This window comes from Cupressus sempervirens, chromosome 3 (genome assembly GCF_028749045.1).
Source record: "Cupressus sempervirens isolate cs-2001-9-10 chromosome 3, ASM2874904v1, whole genome shotgun sequence".
NCBI lineage: Eukaryota > Viridiplantae > Streptophyta > Pinopsida > Cupressales > Cupressaceae > Cupressus > Cupressus sempervirens.
In genome coordinates, this window is record NC_143120.1 from 725848953 (window position 1) to 725868959 (window position 20007).

At 33.9% G+C, this 20007-nt stretch overlaps 1 protein-coding gene across 1 annotated transcript in view; it reads right to left on the reverse strand.

Moving 5' to 3' along the window:
- The window catches only part of LOC149568828 (RNA polymerase III subunit RPC82 family protein), a 315995-nt gene that overhangs the window by 122353 nt on the left and 173635 nt on the right, over nt 1–20007 (reverse strand). The window contains exons 9-10 of the mRNA XM_089821705.1: nt 407–565; nt 176–213 (exon numbers count right to left, since the gene is read on the reverse strand). Of these exons, the coding sequence (XP_089677831.1) occupies nt 176–213; nt 407–565 (197 nt within the window). The remainder of the gene's footprint in view (nt 1–175; nt 214–406; nt 566–20007) is intronic.

A 20007-nucleotide genomic window follows, 5' to 3' on the forward strand; every position in this document is an offset into this window, starting at 1 on the left:
TGATCCAAATTATCAGTATTTTAAAATTTCACCATGTTCCAAAAGCCTCTTCCTTTTCTAAATATCAAAGAATGTGGAAGACTTAAATCTCTAATGCCCAGAACCATTAACAAAATGATTCTTAATTTAAATTAATCAAATAACAAGCGAACAATTAAGGCAAAACAAACTGTACCTCACTTTTACGAGCATCTTGAAGGATTTTGTGCATGTCTGTAAAGTCATAGGAAAACTGCTAGTGCTCACTAAACCCATATTAAACTGAAATATCATTACATGCATTAATTTTATTTCAATGTTCAGTGAAAATGACCCCCTGAAAATTAACTAGCTAAAATTTTACAAATGTATGTGTTAGATTGCCAAAAAATACATGCAGCCATTGTTTAGAAGTTAAAGAGGATACTAATGATGTATTGTCCATCCATTTCCCGTGCACAAGTTAAATAGCCAACGGAATCAGAAGACATTTGGTCAAGGGAGGCTTGAATACGGTCCATTGTCATGATGCGACCTTCTTTACTTTCCAATACTGCCTGCTCTATGGCACTCATTGATAATGGAGCTGCACAATCAATAGCCATTTTATTTGATTTGTAAATACAAAAGATTAAAGAAAGGAATGAATAACAACATCAGAAAGGGTTCCCAGCATATATTGGCAATTTAACATAAGCGCAAATTCAAAAATATAGTACAATGAAAGATGATGTAAAATTTTGCCAAAACTTATAAGATCATCTTATATGAAATTTGAAGATTAATTTATTATGCAAATGTCAGTGATACATATATGCATACAGATGTAAGTGGTTCTTTGTCTGATAATGTGCAAGCCATCATGGACATATTTCCGAAATGGCACAGCATGCGGAAGGGATATGAAATGAAATGATTACAAAATAGGTACCAAATGGGATTGTTGATAAAGCCTCAGATATTTCAACCAATTAAAATTAGTTGGGGAATAGTAAAAACCATCATTTTCAGATGCATACCTTCAGCTTCTACCCAAGATGGTGCTTTGGACCAGGGTATTGAGGTTCATCAAAATAACTGGAAGCATCTTTTCGAGCATTTTGTATTAACAGCAATAAGATTAAGAGAGGAAATAGAGCATTCATGTTATTCACAATATATGTTTGCAGGTATTGAGTGCCTGTAAATGCAGTTTAAACGTTAATGCTTACCTTTCTTTTTGATCTGATTCATAGGGGTAGAGAATCCATGTAACCTTCACTGAATAATCAACAAAGATAATAGTTGTGTGCAATTTCATGTCATGTTCTCTCATTACAGGAGTAAACATGCAAAAAACATGGCATGAATACAAAAATGTTATAAACACATTATACAGCTTACTGCCTTAATTTAATCTTCTATTATAATAGTTGGAAATGTTACAAACAATTAGATCATCGTGATGAACTGTATAACATAGTTTTTAATTTGGCTTATGGTCTACAACCCATAGTTTCCTGTTTACTTGACTTTTGCCCAAAGCCAAATTCTTTATTTTGGTTTACCCTATGATTTCTGGTTCAGGTTCTTTGCCTTTGAAATCTCTCTAGTCTTCAATTTTCATGATCCTATTGGATTTATCCTCTGCTGTTTCTAGATTTTTTGGGATTCCTTTAACAGTTAACCTGCACTTCTCTTCATATTCTCTGTGTTCACTGGACCTTGTAGTCCCATGGTGGTTTCTCTCCAGCTTCTGGACAAAATAGATTTTTTTAGTCTTCACCTGTTGTTTGAGGTTAAGTGAACGCTGGACCCTCAATTTATTTTCTCTAGTGTCTAGCCTAGTTTGTTGTGGGCAACCCTGATAATAACTAGCATTCACCTCACCCAAATATCAATGTACCACAAGGTTATCAAAGTCGTCACTTCTAAGAAGTGTGCAGTATTTTCGACATTAAAAAGTCACATTAACAATCACCATGTGAAACCAAAATAGCTTGTTAATAGTATAGAATCTGCAATCTAGTAGGAGCCAATTTTTTGTTCAATGTCAGGGGCATGCATCTCCTCTGAATATCTTAATAACTGGAGATTGGGGTTTGTTGTGAATAATGATATGGAGAATAGTATAAGACGCCATGTTCTGAAGGATGGACTACACTGTTAGATAAATTAAAATTGCTGAGATGATAAGCCTGGAGTCATCTGCAAATGGTCCAAGCTGAGTGATGATTATATCCCAACTGTTTCTATGCTCTTGAATCCGATGAAGACATGGCATTTGTAAATAAATGAAAATAGCTGAACTCCAATATTCAAATTGAAAGAGCTGGATTTAAAGCAAGTAGAGCACTTTGAAATCTTGTTGGATAGCAGCTCTGTTAAGACATTTTAAGATCACTGAGACAATAGAAATAAATAACTATTCACAGTTGCTATCTTTCAAAAGGATCTGCGAGGAATGCGTTCTACATTGCAATCTTATTTCCTTTCTCTGCTTTCTAGTGAGGTGAAAACATTTAACTGCTAAGCATATCATAGATCCGTTTCAGCTTTCTTAATGCTCTGCATATGGATGTCAGTTATCTATGCTTGTTGCATTTGTCACTGTCAGAAATTTTTCCAAAAGCAGAAGTTTGAAAACAGCAAGTGTATAGGGAGTGTACAGGAGTTTTCGCAGAGGAAAGAGGTAAGAGAGAAAAGTTTTTATTCAACAGAACTTTGACTTTGTTAGGACTCAGAGATGAAAGCACAATGAAAAGAGGAATATTTGATCTTCAGATATGCATCTTCAGAATTAAGGAATAGAACTCTGTACTCTTCTCCTTACATTTTTTAATGGGCTTTCAAGCAATTGAGCTTTCAAATAAGGTCTCTAGGGTCACATTTGCTTTTTAAGAATGATTTGGCAAGCTTCAGACATCAATGACCTCCCTGACTGTATGACACTGATGTCTTTTACATGCGATGATTTTCTGTGCTAATGTTAATCATAAAAGGAATGTATCTTATGCAATGCTGAAATATTTAATTCAATCACTATAGCTTCAGAGGGATGGAGCTTGTGGGATTGTGGAATGGAGGAGTGATAGTAGAGCTGCTCTCACATCTTGATCTTTTTATTTAAGTCTTCAGAAAGACTTGACTGATCATTACTCAGCTACTGTTTTGCAGAGGCATCGTCAGACTAGATGACAAGCTGTAAGTAGGTAATTATGGTTTCTGGATTTATGTACTGATCTATTCAGATCTTAAACTACTTTCTGTTGATGGGCAAAGTTCAGTTTGTCTCTGTGTAGTTTGATGGCCCTTTGCAACATCACAAATCCAACCTCTGGGTTGACTGGATTAATGTAAGATTAAAGAAAGAATGGGTGAAAGGCAGTTCACCATATACCTCAGGTTATTTAGATTCTTATCTTTGGACAAATTTGTATCGAAGTTATCATAGTGTATGTACCATAAGTCATGGCTTATCCCTTTTGAAATTTTACTGTGGCAAGTACAATACCACCGAGTAATGGCTTTTTGTCAAACTTTTTTCGAGTCCAGAGTGGCTTCACCTAAGCAATCATTCACAAATAAGAAAATAAAATAAATGCTCAAAATAAAATACAATTATTTTAGGTTAAATTATTACACATCAATAATACTCAAATTTAGTAATATAGTTAATGTATGCAGCCAAAATTTATTTTGTATCCTTTAAAGAGCTCCACTAGGCATACACAGAGTTATGAACACTTGCCCCAATAAGCTACCCTTGTCTTTTCATAATTCTATTCATCCATTTCTTAACATTTGGAACTGGCATAGATTAATCATTATACAATAAATGATTAAAATTGCATTTGGATAACATGTGCTATTAGTTTTTAGCAAAGTTACCCTAAGTTTTTGGGAGGGAGATGGTAGGGGATGGGGGCGGGGAACGAGTTTCCAAGATGGCTAACTTATTTGCCAATTTTGAAATATAGCAGAAAGTGTAAATATTCTTATGAAATAATGCATAAAGCATGCCATTTATACGTTATAGTGTTATGGTAAATTGATGTTGGTGTAGTTGTATTAAACAAAGGAGATGAAAACTCCTTATATAGATTTACAAAGATGATGTTTCCAAAAGAAACAATCATGAACTAAAGAAAGAAATAGAAACTACCTAATAAACTAAAGACTAATTAAGATGACCATTAAAGAAAAATTATAATATTCTAATACCCTCCCTTAGTGGTCATTGTCTAACTGCACTCTTTTGGTCACAAATTCTTCAAAACATTTTGTTGCTGCTAAGACCCCCTATGGATCTTTGTACTGTAAATGACCAAGACACCAAAATATGTCCATAAAAGAAGAGAAAAGGGTGTCCCCTTCTTCAAAATGTTTTGCAACAAGAGACAAGGGCTTTCCTCTAACTTTGCCACTGAGATGAGTCTACCACTAAGCTCACAGAATTAGGAAAAACATCTGACTAAAAATCATCACAAAACATCCAACCTGATGTCGGATAACAGAGCTGCTCTTTCCTGAACACAAAGAACAACTAGCACGGTTTTGAGGGAAAATTGTCAAAACCTCCAAACTTTGATATAAGCATGATGCCACAAAACATATTGCAACAATTTTTGGAGAAATCGGAAAAACTAGACATAATTTTTTTAAATGAAAAATCAATCAAAACCAAACATCGAATACTGAGACATCGATCAAAAAATACAAAGCTTCATTTTGTAGGGAAAACAATAAAACACATTATATTATAAACACACAAGATAATTTTTTAAGAAAAGGTTATAAACCCACAAAGGAATCCCACATAGCTTTGATAATTACAAACTCAGATATTTTGAAGTTCAAATTTATGAAAACCCACAAAATAATTTTTCAAGGGAAAAAATTATGAAACCCATCAGCGAAACCTTGATGCAGTAAAACATGAGACTTCACATGGTAAAACAGTACATACAAGAATATGCAACTAACATGAAACTAACTGCAACCTTCGAAAATCAAAAACTTTTTTTGAAACTAAAAAATCACGCGATCAAAACCCTTAACCAAGCTTGCTATTTTCAGCAACTCTTTCCTGATGAACAACCAAATTTTAATAAAATACCTCCAATGTTTTTTGTTTCAAAATATCGAAAAAAAAATTCTAGAAAAAAAAAATCAGATCAAAAGAGGCTCAAATTTTACTTAAAAAATTTGCCAAATTTTATGAAATCTCATCAACCTACTCAAATACCATGTTATGGTAAATTGATGGTGTTTATAGTTGTATTAAACAAAGGAAAAGAATACTCCTTATATAGAGTCACAAAAACAATGTTTCCTAAAAAAAAATCATGAACTAAAAACGGAAACAAAAACTACTCAATAAACTAGAGACTAACTAAGATGACCATTAAAGAAACAAAATAATATTCTAATACATAGAAACTTAGCATATAGCATTTCAATACTCAAAATGCATTTGTAATATAGAATTGATTGACTTTACACGTGATATGCAAAAATAACACAAAAATTCCCAAAGGCTACACTATTTCCATATAGTTTCATTTTAAATTACATTATGAATATCAAAATATAATAAAAGAAAGTATAATACTACTCCGAATATGTATCTCCCAACACTACATCAAAATTAAAGTCCTACAAGTTATTACCAATGTCATGGTCCACTTCATCCAATGAATTAATAGTCTAGATTTTGACAATCTTGAAGTCAAAGATTATTATGCATTAAAAATAGCTTCTCTAGTCGTCTATAGGTAAGTCTATTCCTTTTGATGGAGAGGACAAAGCCATATGTAGAGTAATTCTTTTTTGCAAGAGAAGAACTGGCAGCTTGACCAAAAAGATGAGAGGCACTTTTAATTGTGGTGTATCCCTCTCATGCCATGTCCGCCATCCAACAATATCTCTTTAGGATAATGTAGCTCTATACAACCTAGCTTGTGTTTTGCTAAATTTTGGACCATGAAGATTTGTAAAGTTGGGGAATTGATTGTGAAGTATTGAAGCTTGCTCCTCTAGATACATCTAATAATTGGCTCTTGTGTACCCATCTAATACCTCTAGATCATCATGAAGAGGCAACCTTGCCTATCTTTTGGGATTTCGAGCATAGTTTTCCATTTTAGCACGATGTTCATTGTGTTCCACCTTTGCATCAAAATGGACCTAATATGTTGATCACATAACCTAAAAATAGTACCTTACCCAAAATTGTTTGTTTTATCTTCCATAAATACTATGAAATGTCTCATATATCTTTCCAAGATTAGGAGAGTTTGTATCAACATATCTAATGACATCTAAAATGGGTAAGATGAAAGAGCAAACATATTTGCAAAATGCAAACAAGAAGTTCAAAAGAATTAAAATTAGAATTTCATATGACAATTAGCAAATCTATGCTTAATTTTAAATAAAATCAGCAATTTATTATCTCGAAGAAGACCACAATTTATCAGCAAGGATCTTCTATTTGACTGATTTCCCTTGAGGAAAGCTTGAATTAGGCTATCTACTCCACTCTAAATTCACCATCGTCAATTTTAGACACGTGTGCAGCTTAAGCATCCTTTCCAACAAGATAACTGGCATAACTATTATACATATTCAATACAAATATAAGGCTCAATCTAACTTGAATACAAAAGTTTTAAGTTTCAAATTTTTTATTTCTCAATTTCCATACAGTGAAATAATTTAATAAAATGGAGTGGCATACCTTGTCTCAACATGTTTGAGGAGATCTTTGAAAATGACCTAAAGTGAGCAAATGAGGTGTGGTGGTTGCAAATTAACATTTGAATATTTCTAGATTTTGCGATCACTTGCTTCACCATTTTGTCTTCTCGGTATTTTTCACTGCATGTACAGAGCATGGGGTCCAAAAGACATGCCTGTAAGCACCCTCCACTAGCAAACCAATTGATTTGTCATAATACCCCTCTTATCTTAACAAGTATCAGTAGAGTTGGAGATAGTACAAGTACACTTGTACTTTGGAGCTAAGGTTACTTTTGTACTCCTTGATTTCACAACTTGACAAATTAATGTATAGGTAAAATTATAAGATAACATTCAACATTTTTGGTATAAAAGAATGTTACTTATCTACTCCAAAATCAGTAATCTACTAGGTACTTATGTTACAATATGTTTAGAAATATTCATATACTTTCATACACTTCCCTCTTGCTTGTGATGTTAGATATTGCTTTACATTAGATACTTGATCATGTTTTATATAAATGTCTATAAGAGATTAGGTATAAAGTTGATTTGTACAATACTTTATATACTATTTTAAATTCATTATTATGCTTTCAATACCTTGTCTATAATGTTTTGATTATTATTTGTTCTTGAACTAACCCAGCTAACCCATGATGCCTTAAAGATGTATGTGTGTGTTTACTCTGTCTACCATGTCTTCAAGATGAGGGGAGGCAATTCTAGTCACTTCTTTAGGAGATCTACAAGGTGTCACACTCCTTCCTTTCTTGACACTATTTATATATATGAATTGTATTGTATTTTGTTGGTTGGTGATGCAAGTCTGCGCAGGTATAGGACATCGACTCCACCTGGCTACACAAGTCTAAGTGTGCCTCAAAAATCCTCGAACAAGTTGTTAAAAGGGAGATGGAACCATGATCCACATAGGAACCCTAAGCCTAGAATTCTTGATTAGGGAGTTGTCTACCAGTTGGGGAATCTTTTGGGATTCCTACCCCTAATTTGGTATTGCGATAGTTGACTTTTCACTAGTAGTTTTATATTTGAATTTTATCTTGAGATAGTGCTTTGATACTTTATTGTGAATTTTGGGTGGTCTTGACCTCATGATGTTTGTATAGGGCAATCAGGTATATCTATCTAAGTATATATGGGTTCACACAAATATGCTTGAATAAACATACATTTATAGTTAGTATTTGTGTGGCATTAGTTCAAATACACTTCTTGGTGAATCTTAGTTAATTAATGTTGTAAATAGATTAAGCAAAATAGATATATGAAAAGTAATTGAATATAATAAATACAATAAAATAAATTGAGGAATACACAATAACCCTTTTTGGAGACTTGAACACTTGACCTCCTAACTACTAAACCATCTCATCAATTGTACTTTTCAAGGACCATAATAAAAGGAATAGGTTATAAGTTGCAGTTGACTAAGAAAGAGGAGAAAAGAGCAACAATAAAAGATAATGGGAATTGAACCCCTAACCTCATGAGTAGAGGAAGAGTGTCTTGACCATTGAACCATGAGAATTATTTGAATAGGAGGTTCATGACAACATAGATAACTCATAAACTAGTTGGCCATTTAAATAGAAAAAAATAAATAGTTGGTATAATTAATCAAACCTTGGGGGTTACTCGTTGCAAATGGCTGCAACCGTTCACAACAGCCTTCTACTCCCTATAAATCATGTGCCTTTCCAAGAATTTAAAACAAGGAAAATATTGGACAAAAAACATACAAAAATTAAAGGCAAAACTATAGTCAAAATTATTAGGAACGAAACCTGCACAAGGAGAATTCAAAGGAATCTAGGAGGAAGGAGGAAAACCATACCAGCTTGGAGCCATAGGAGACCAAGAAGCTTGATTAAAATACAAAGGCTTCACCTGCAGCCCACCTCGGGAAACCAAGTAGGCTTCTTTGGCTTCACCTCTTTCTTAGAAAAGCCAATTTAAACTAAGGAAGAAATTTAAATAATGAATGATAAGAAAAGCATGGTGTCTGATTAATGGAATACTTTCTAATTGATTAAAGAAATGTTTATGTCTGAAAATATTGTGTTTAAGTTCTGCTTATGAAATCCTCCTTTTGTATAATCATTGTATTCCTTATAGAAATTCACAGGGGATAATCTTAGTGTGCCATTTTGGGAATGTAATGAATTGGATTCCCAGGACATAAGACAAATTGCCTAAGTCAACCTAGAAATTCAATTCCTTACTCGTTTTTTTTTTTTTTGTATTCTCTGGAACAAATGTGCAGGAATACTCTACATATGTGCAGTTTTGCACATTCCCAGTTTGTCTATCACATTAAACAAAGGTCTAACCTTAGAGAAACAAAAGCACGACTATAATAAACAAAAGCACAATAATAGGAAACAAAAGTGCGGCTATATAAACAAAAGTCCAACTGTACTAAACAAAAGCGCAATAATAATAAATACATGCGCAGTTTTAGCAAATTGAACAAAAACACAACCATATTGAATGGATGCTCGAGTATGCTACATGGAAGCATAGAAATAATGAATGAATGCGCAAGAATATGAAACAAAAACGCAAGAGTATTAAATGAATACACAACTACAGTGAAACATAGTCATCTTGACCCTAGAGTCAGTTTTACAACATCGAGGTATAACATAAAATGAACATTTAAGTATAACCTTTCTTATACTTTAAGTTACATTTTATGTTATACATCTTGCACCTTTTGAGATATGTTTTAGCCTCAAGGAGTTAAAATAAAGCAATTAGACTTATCCTCTTGGGTATTCTGGTCCCAAGGCATTACATTTGTACACACGCCAAATCGGTGATGACTTGTAGAAGGAAGCCCAAACTCTTCTATGGCACCTCTCAAAATGTTAAACTGGGAATTTGCATTATCGCATCCTTACACTACCCTAAAGAATCTATGGCTCTAAGAGAGCAAGAACTAGCAGGGGATGTAACAATAATATTGATAGGTGGTCAATGTCTAACATTAATCTGCTGTAATGTCCCCAATTTTTTAAGAGTGTTTTAATTAAGTTTAATTAATTAAATGGTCCTAAAACTTAACAATACCTGAAGGACTAATTTAATTTAATTGACTTAATAAATAAAGAGGCCCAATATTTATTAATTATCCATAGATGTTTGTTGTGTAAGCATTCTTTGTAAACCCTCGGGAGTTTACTCCGAAGGGGTATTTATGTGCAACATGTAGGAAGTTGTTAGTATGTTATTTTGGATTATTTTATTGTACTGTAAATTCCTATTGGAGTTCAGTATTGTTTGTCATTTCGAAAGTGGAAGATCTTCCCTATTTGGCTAGTTCGATTTTGGTTGGATTCAACCCTCACCCTATTTTGATTCTCTATACTACTTTTCTTCGGAACTAGAACATTTGGAGTGCCGTCCAATTTGCATACATTCCTTTTCTTGGGTGAATATCTCTATTGGTGAATATCTTGTTTATATTGGGCATCCAATTAATAGTGTGCATCTGTTTTGGGCACCTCAATCTTCATTTCTTGTACCTACACCTACAGTCATTACATGTACCTACACCTACGATCATTTCCTGTACCTACACCTATGACCATTTTTCCAGGACCTAAACCTATGGTCATTTCATGTACCAACACCTATGGTCACTACCTGTACCTACACCTACAATCATTTTTGGTACCCACACCTACAATCATTTCTTGTACCTACACCTACGACCATTTTTCCTCTACTACACCTACAGTCATTTCAAGTACCTACATCTACAGTCACTACTTGTACCTACACCTACGGCCATTTTCCTAGGCCTACACCTATGGTCATTTCTTGGACCTACCCTATAGGTTCTTCCTCCAATGAAGACGTCAAGAACATTACAATGGCATCAAAGCTCGTGATTATGCCGGCCTATTGAGAGAATTGGGAGTTTAGTCTTGGATCACATTATGGCACTAAGCGATGCTATATGGTCTCTATCTCAATTTCTAGCCAATTGCAAGGCACATTTGTTGGTCAAATACTCCAAGAACACTTTTGCGTGCACACTAATGAATGGCAACATTCAAGTTGATTGATACAAAGTAGTGGATGACATCATTTACCACAAAGACAAAATCTATTTGGCACCTAAGTCTAAGATGAAGGAAAGGATTCTGGAAGAAGACACTTGCACAAATATTGTTGAACCAACACCCGACGATCAACCTAATGGAAATATGAGTTCTACCAACAACCATAGCTACATAGGGATGCGCCCCACCCCCATTTTGCCCCACTGGGACTCAGTTCCCCCATCCCCAATGGTGCCACCAGATTCCACCACCTCTGTCGAGGATGGAGTGAAATCTTGGTATTAACTATTTGCTGATTTGACTATTTATGTTCAATGTTCAATGTTCCAATTCAATGCATTGTTCAAATATTTATTATTTTACATCTTCATATCTTATATTGCAATACATATTTTCATAACTAGCATTTTAAGTACATATGTATAGTCTATACAACCCCCTTGATCCCCTGCCACAATCCCTCTGTCATCCCCTAATCATCCCCAAATTAAGGCCCTTCTATCCCCTTGTTCCCCTGTCCCCCCATCCCTCAGGGCGGTGTGACTATGTTAACGACCTTCTAAATAAGCAAGCTCTTATTCAACTTCCTAATAATGTGGACTTAATCGAGGATTGCATGTTGGAGCAATCTTTATAGTTGGTTGTATATGGAGTTTACCTGAGCTATGAGATCCCTAAAGAAATTTATGAATATGAGGTTATTGAAAGCTTTGGATCTAATCATCAAGGCATCTCAATGGGATCATAATGACTCTGGACATGGCAATGTTTATATTAGAGTGGCATAGCGAAAGCTTGATGGATATTTACTTCTCACCTACATCCAAGTGCATGTAGGTCATCATGATGTGGCATGAAGACTTCAGTAGATTCAGCTATCAGTGTTAGTGCTTGGTTTAGTATCCTCTAGCTGCAGTGGGAAAACCATATGATGATGGATTGCTTGAGGGAAAGCAATCTTTGGGCAGCAAAGATTTGTAATATCCCCAATTTTTTATAAATTATTTTAATTAAGTTAATTAAATGGTCCCAGAAGTTAAATAATATCACAAGGACTTATTTAATTAATTGTTATCTCTAAAAGTTGCACCCTTGATTCAGTTCTTAAACTCAGTCACTTCGAGACACATGGAAATACCCCTGGGTCTGTGGGTTACCCAAAATTGGAGTAAATCTCTAGGTTCTAGGCTAGTTCCTATGAGATGCTTTTGCTTATTTTCTCTTCAAACATAACTTAAAACTTGGGAGGAAAAGAGATAGAAGGATAACAGAATTAAAACTTAGGACTAAGGGGATGCACCCAAACTTGAAATGAGATTGATATTCTTAACATAATGAAACCTTCCTGAAACAGTTCAAACATGACACAATTCTGATAACAAATTACTCATTTTGCAGATGCTAAAAAACTGAAGGGTTCTCACTTAGGACTCAAGATGAATCACAATAATAACGACAAAATCAGTACCTTTCATACAACAAGATGAATCTCAAAAAAGGTCTTCAAACAACTCTTCTACTCGAAGTTTCAAAGGGAGAGACAAGCATTCTCATAATAGTTACAAAGCAATATGTATGCAAACTATGATGGATTTAAGAAAAAATCACAACAATAGCTCTCTTACAAAAAAACTAGGAAACCTTACAAATAAGCCTCAGACACATACTTAGGCCTTTTCACTTCAACTGCACCATAAATGCAAACAACCACTTCTTGGTTGAATTCAGCCTTCAAGGCCAATTTTGAACCCCTAAAAAGTCTTCAAACAGTGTACAAGTGGCCTCAAAAGTCATGGCCTGATAATATCATCATAATGACCCCTTATAAATGTAATCTTATCCCTCAAAATATCCCAAAAAGTCTTCACAATGCAATAACTCTCTCTAAACTTCAACAATTGCAGATAAGTCTATCCCATCTCCTTGTTATTGGCAAAAATATCTATTAACTTTTAATATATAAAAGTTTATTTATGATACATTTAATATTAAAAATGAAAAATTTATAACCTATTAATAACAAATACTTATTAGATTGATATTATTAAGTGACCATTAAATCAATTAATAATAATATCAATATAATATATTTATTATTAATATTATAAGTTTATCCAAAATATTTAAATGTATTATAAATAATAAATTTTATACATAATAAAAGTTTATAAATATTTGTAAATTTTTGAATTAACATTAATAAGATGATTTACAATTTCATCATCTTATATTAGCATTAATTAACAATTATGATTAAAGTGGGAAAGACACCACTTTATCAAACTTACATCAATATAATAAAAAAACTCACTCATGTGGGTATAAAGAAGAACGGCAAAAATAAAATAAAGGCCAAAACATTAATAAGATGATTTATAATTTCATCATCTTATATTAACATTAATTAGAAATTATGAATAAAGTGGGAAAGATGCCACTTTATCAAACTTACATTTATATATATAAAAACTCATACTCGTGGGTATGAAGGAGAATGGCAAAAATAAAATAAAGGCCAAAACATAACCTCTCCGCTATGCATGATACATGGACTTATATGGAAATAGAACCCTAAAGAATTTCATTCTTTTCATTTCATTTGCTCTTGCTTTGAGCAGCCGCCTGGGAAGAAAAGAGAGGGTTTGGTGGAGAAAAATGGAGCTTTGCATTTTCTGCCCTTTTCTTCTGCGTATTTTTCTGTGTAATTCTGGGCGTTTTTTTTGGAGTTTTGATAGCTGACCATTTTACACTCTTTTAGCTGCAACCTAAGGCACCATTTTTGACGATTGTGGCTGAAGTCTTGACTTTGAACAGCACCATTTTTCGTGCACATTCTGCGTTCAAACAGCAGATCCATCTCTGCATATTTGACTGAGAGTTATGGCATACTAAGCGTGCCACCATGGAAGGAGAAACAAGAAAGATTGTTGGACAAAATATGTAGCTCAAACGGATGAAATTTGTGCACCTTTTGTCACTGTAACAGAAGATCCAGTCTCATTTTCCAGCTTTGCTTCCTCAGGCCTGAAGCTGGGCACTGCCTGGAAGCAAAAAACGTGGGCCTTTTACCATTTTTAGCTGGAGATTTCGAAGCACTTTTAGCATCACTGTTTGTTCTTGATTTATCTTGACATGCTACATTTTCCTGTGATCTTTTATGAGGATTTTATCCTGAGAAATAATCATGGCTTCTCTCGTTTATAAGCTAAAAATAATAATTTGTACTTTGACTGTGATTTTAGATCTCTCCTCTTTAGATGTATTGGCTAGTAAGCATTTGATTTTTTCACTGTTGTTTGTAAATATATCTCAGCTAAATGAAAGAGGGCTTCCATTTTTCTATTCTTGATTGTTTGCTTTTGTTGAGGCAAATAGATTTGGTTCCGAAAATTGCACTGATCTCATGAGACGATACTCATGTATATATATATATATATATATATGTCGATATGCAGAATATCAATATGTATATGTACATGAATATCGTCTGAATATTTTAATGAAGATCACAGCATTCAGAACTACCAATGCATATTATTATTGAAGTAATATCTCAGATTTGAATTCTGGGAACAATCATAGTTATACTGATTGTTATCAATTGCAAACAGACTTAGCTAAAGTCTTAAATGGAATTAGTTCTTGTTATGACTAATCATCGGGTGTGACCATTCCACTGATCAGGCACATCAGTGAATGGACATGTCTCCAAATGGAGACATGCCCATTCACCCATGTACCCATCCACATCATATATAATGGATATGCTGCCCAATATTGCAACATAGTAATTGATTAATGCGTGCAGATCGAAGGCTATACAGACACCGATCTTGAATAATATTTATCATCATTTGCATTGAGTTCTTATATATATTGTGCAGCACTTGTATACTTCATTGGCATTGGCATTGACTATACTTTCTGGAAATATACATAATTCAGCAGTGAATAGGAAATCCGTAAGTAAACTTTACATGGTATCAGAGCTTGGCTAACGAAAGATCATACTAAGTTTATTGAATCAGATTTTTACTTTGAGACGAACAATACTCTCTCCCTCCAAAATGACAAACACAATGAGATTCGAACATCATCTTGGAAGTGCTAATAACTTCAAATCCTGGAAAATTCAAGTAATGATGTTGTTAAAAGAAAACAAATTGGAATCATTTATAAAAGAAGACAAAGAGGAACCTAAAGATGATCCTGAAAAATCAGAATGGATTGAGAAAAGTGAAAAGGCAATGAAGATAATTGTTGATACTATTCGAGACCACATAGTATCTATTGTGGCAAAACATACCACAGCTTATCGTATGTTTCGAGCTCTTTAAAATGCATTTATAATCAATAATACTGGCAGAAAACTTGCTCTTAAAAGGCAGATGAATAGTATAAGTATGAATAAAGGAGAAACCATAAATGCTTTCTTTATGAGAATCATGAACTTAAGAGATCAATTATCTGCACTTGGTTATGAGATTGAAAATCAAGAGTTATCCTTAATAGCATTAGGAGGACTTCCAAACTCATGGGAATCCTTTGTACAAGGCATAAGTGCTAGGTCTAAAATCTCTAAGATTGATCGTTTAAGATCAGATTGTCTTCAAGAAGAATCGAGATTAATGATTAAGGGAAGACATGAAACCCTAGATGAAGATGTTCAAGTTCTTAATACAAATGCTCATAAGAAAGGAAAGAAGAAAAACAACAAAAGGAAAAGAAATTTTCATGGAAAGGGACAATCCAAACAGAAGAAAGATTTGTCCAAAATCCAATGTTTCAAATGTGATCTATACAGACATTATGCAATAAATTGTCCCGATAGATCTAAACCTCAAGCATCTTTTGCAAAATCTGAGAAGTCAAATGCAGGAAATGAACAAGAGAAATATGTTTTCTATTCTCCATTATCCAACCAAATATCAACTAAAAGGAATACATGGCTAGTTGATAGTGGGTCTTCCAAACACATCACTAGATATCAGGATAACCTAGAAAGTATGGAAATAGAAACAAATGAAGAAGTTACAATTGGTGATGACTTTGCACACTCGGTAAAAGGAATTGGGACCTGCACCATAAAATTGAAATCTAGAAATTCTATTCAACTTTTTGGTGTTCTCTATGTACCAGGTATTAAGAAGAATTTAATATCCATATCCGATCTTGAAGATGATGGTTATAAAATTGCTTTCATAGAAAGGAAAGTACTAGCATGGCCTAAAAATTCAACCATTAAAAGGGCTCTAACAATAGGAGTACAACAAGGGCTGCTATATGAGCTATGTGCTAAGACAAACCTTGCACTTGTACATGAGTTTTCTGATTCAAATGAAATATGGCACTAAGTACTAGGTCATATCAACTTCCGTGCCCTAACAATATTCACAATAAATCATGTAAAGGTTGTGCCTTGGGGAAAAACACTAAAAGCCATTTCCCCATAGTTTGAGTAAAGCTAAAGTGTTGGAACTAGTACATTCTGATCTATGTGGGCCCATGTCTATACCATCTATAGGAGGATACTTGTACTATTTGATATTTGTTGATGATTTCTCTAGGAAGACATGAATATACTTCCTTAAATGCAAAGAATCTGAAGAAATTCTCTCTAAATTTAAAGAATTCAAAACTATCGCTAAGAACTCCTCCAGTAAGAACATTAAAATTTTGAGAACAAATTATGGGAAGGAGTATATTTCTGAAATATTTAAAAAGTTCTGCAAACTCACTAGGATTAAGAGGGAGTTCACAGTCCCTTACAATCCTCAACAAAAAGGGGTTGCTAAAAGAAGGAATAGAACTATTGTAGAAGCTGCTCGGGCCATGATTTTTGATCAAAGCTTGAGTATGTCTTTCTGAGTTAAAGCATCCAACACTGCAGTCTATATTCAGAATAGATGTCCTCACTCACATTTGAACAATAAGACTCTTGAAGAAACATTTTCTGGAAAGAAACTTGACATCAGTCACCTAAGGATATTTGAATGTCTTGTATATGTACATGTACCTAAGGAGAAAAGGACTAACTTAGAACATTTTGGAAGAAAGGGTATTCTCATTGGTTTTAGTGAAACAATAAAAGGATGCAGAGTCTACATTCTTGGACAGAAACAAATAGAACTAAGAAGAGATGTCATCTTTGAGGAAGGCATTGCTTTCAGAAGAGCCAAAACCACCGATGAACTACATAAATTTAATGTATCTCCAAAAGAGACTCCTGCTCCTAAGATTCAGAGGGAGTTTCTTGAAGAAACTACAACTAAAACTAAAATCCTTCCAGAGACTCAAGAAGAGAGTCTTGATCACTCTAAAAGGCCACTTTGGGCAAGGAAAATAATACAAGAAGGAGATGGATTTGCAGCCCCTTCAAGAACCTTCCGAGAAGGCAAGAGACTTAGAAAATTGGCATATACTGCTTTCGTATGTGAGAGCTTGAATTCTGAACCTTTTAGCACTTCTGAAGCACTTAAACATCAAGCTTGGAAGGACGCCATGGTGGAAGAATACCAGTCTATACTGAAAAATCATGTTTGGTACACAGTTTTGAGACCTAAGGAAAAATCTATTGTGTCTTCAAAATGGCTTTTCAAAGTCAAGTATGTTGCAAATGGCAACATTGAAAAACATAAAGCTCATTTTGTGGCTAGAGGCTTTTCTCAAAAGGAAGGAATTGATTTTGAAGAAACTTTTGCATCAGTTGCCCAGTACACTTCTATTAGAGCTGTAATAGCCATTACAACAGCCAAAGGTTGGAAAATCCATCAAATGGATGTAAAAACTACTTTTCTTAATGGAAAGATAGAGGAAGAAGTATACCTAGAACAGCCAAAAGGATTTGTAACTCATGATGTTGCTTCTTATGTGTGTAAATTGAAGAAGGCTCTATATGGACTTAAACAAGCTCCCCGAGCCCGGTATAAGAGGATTGACAAATACCTCTTAAGTCTTAGATTCACCAAGAACATGGCTGATCCAAATCTCTACTTCAAAGTAACTAAAGGTGATATGTTAATTCTAATTCTTTATGTTGATGATCTTCTAATTACAGGGGAAGAGCACCTTATTGATCAATTTAAGAAAGATTTGGCTTCTAAAATTCAAAATGAAGGATTTAAGAATCCTCCATTACTTTCTTGGTTTGGAAGTATGTTAGAAGTCTGGTAATATTTTTCTACATCAAAAGAAGTACACTATTGACATTTTGAAAAGATTTGGAATGTGGCACTATCGACCCATGTCTACACCTATGGAAACCAATCTTCACAAGCTAAAGGAAGCAAGTGTTGAATCTAGACTAGTTGATCCCACCTTATACAGACAGATAATTGGGTCCTTGATGTGTCTTGTAAATACTCGACCTGATAACTACTATACAGTGAATGCATTAAGTCAATTCATGTGTGAACCCTGTGAGATTCATCTTGTAGCTTTGAAGCACATATTGAGGTATCTTCAACGTACTATTGGATATGAACTTAAATCTGAGAATACCAGCTTGGAATTACATGGATATACTGATTCTAATTGGGCCAGAAGTGTAAAAAACCGGAAAAGCACATCAAGATGTTGCTTCAGTTTAGGATCAGCCATGATCACTTGCATATGCAGAAAGCAAGCTTCTATTGCTCAAAGTTCTACTGAGGCAAAGTATATTGCAGCAGTGATGGGAGCTAGAAAAGCAGTGTGGCTTCGGAAGTTGCTTTCAAACTTGTTTGGTGAACCTTTGAAACCTACTACGATTCATTGTGATAATCAAAGTTGTATTAAGTTATCTGTGAATATGGTATTTCATGATAGATCCAAGCACATAGAGATTCCTTACCACTACATGAGAGACATGGTGGAAAGAAGACTTATTCAATTAGAATATATTAATACAGGTGATCAAACTGTTGACATTCTCACCAAGGCTCTCCCTAAAGTGAAAGTTGATCATTTCAGAAAGAAACTTGGCTTAAATGAAATGTAAGTTTATGAGATTGAGTCTCAACCTTGTAAAATTTGTTTACTTAATTAAAGATGTTTAAAGTGTAAACTCTTTCGTCATATGCGTGCCTCTGTGACTCATGGGCCTACCCTATGTTCATTATTTAAGAAGATAATCTTTTATAATGGAATATTGATTCTGATAATATAAGGTGACAACTTTATTATTATTAGATTACTATCATGATGAATATCATGCGACTTGATTTTCAAGGAAAAATCATGTTAGTTAAAAGAGCATGTTGATGGATATCATGTGACTTGATATATTTATAATCACCATAACTGAAAAGAATATCATGAGACTTGATTTTCTTATATATATATATATATATATATCTTGAGGATATTACTTCTTATAATGAGAATATTCATATGCACTTTGTCTTCCTTAGCTAAGAGAGAGTGTTGAGCCAAATAACTTTGGTTCAAAAAGTTGCACTGATCTCATGAGACCATACTCATGTATATATACATATCGATATGTAGAATATCGATATGTATATGTACATGAATATCGTCTGAATATTTTAATGAAGATCACAGCATTTAGAACTACCAATGCATATTATTATTGAGGTAATATCTCATATTTGAATTCTGGAAACAATCATATTTATACTGATTCTTATCAATTGCAAATAGACTTAGTTAAAGTCTTAAATGGAATTAGTTCTTGTTATGACTAATCATCAGGTGTGACCATTCCACCGATCAAGCACATTCCCATTCACCCATGTACCCATCCACGTCATATATAATGGATATGTCACTCGACATTGCAACATAGTAATTGATTAATGTGTGCAGATCAAAGGCTATACAAATGTCGATCTTGAATAATATTTATCATCATTTGCATTGAGTTCTTATATATACTGTGTAGCACTTGTATCCTTCATTGGCATTGGCATTAGCATTGACTGTACCTGCAGGAAATATACATAATTCAGCAGCAAAATGAAAATCTATAAGTAAACTTTACATGGTATCAGAGCTTGGCTAAGAAAAGATCACACTAAGTTTATTGAATCAGATTTTTACTTTGAGACAAACAATCCTCTCTCCCTCCAAAATGACAAACACAATGAGATTTGAACATCATCTTGGAAGTGCTGATAACTTTGAATCCTGGAAAATTCGAGTAATGATGTTAAAAAAAAAACAAATTGGAATCATTTATAAAAGAAGACAAAGAGGAACCTAAAGATGA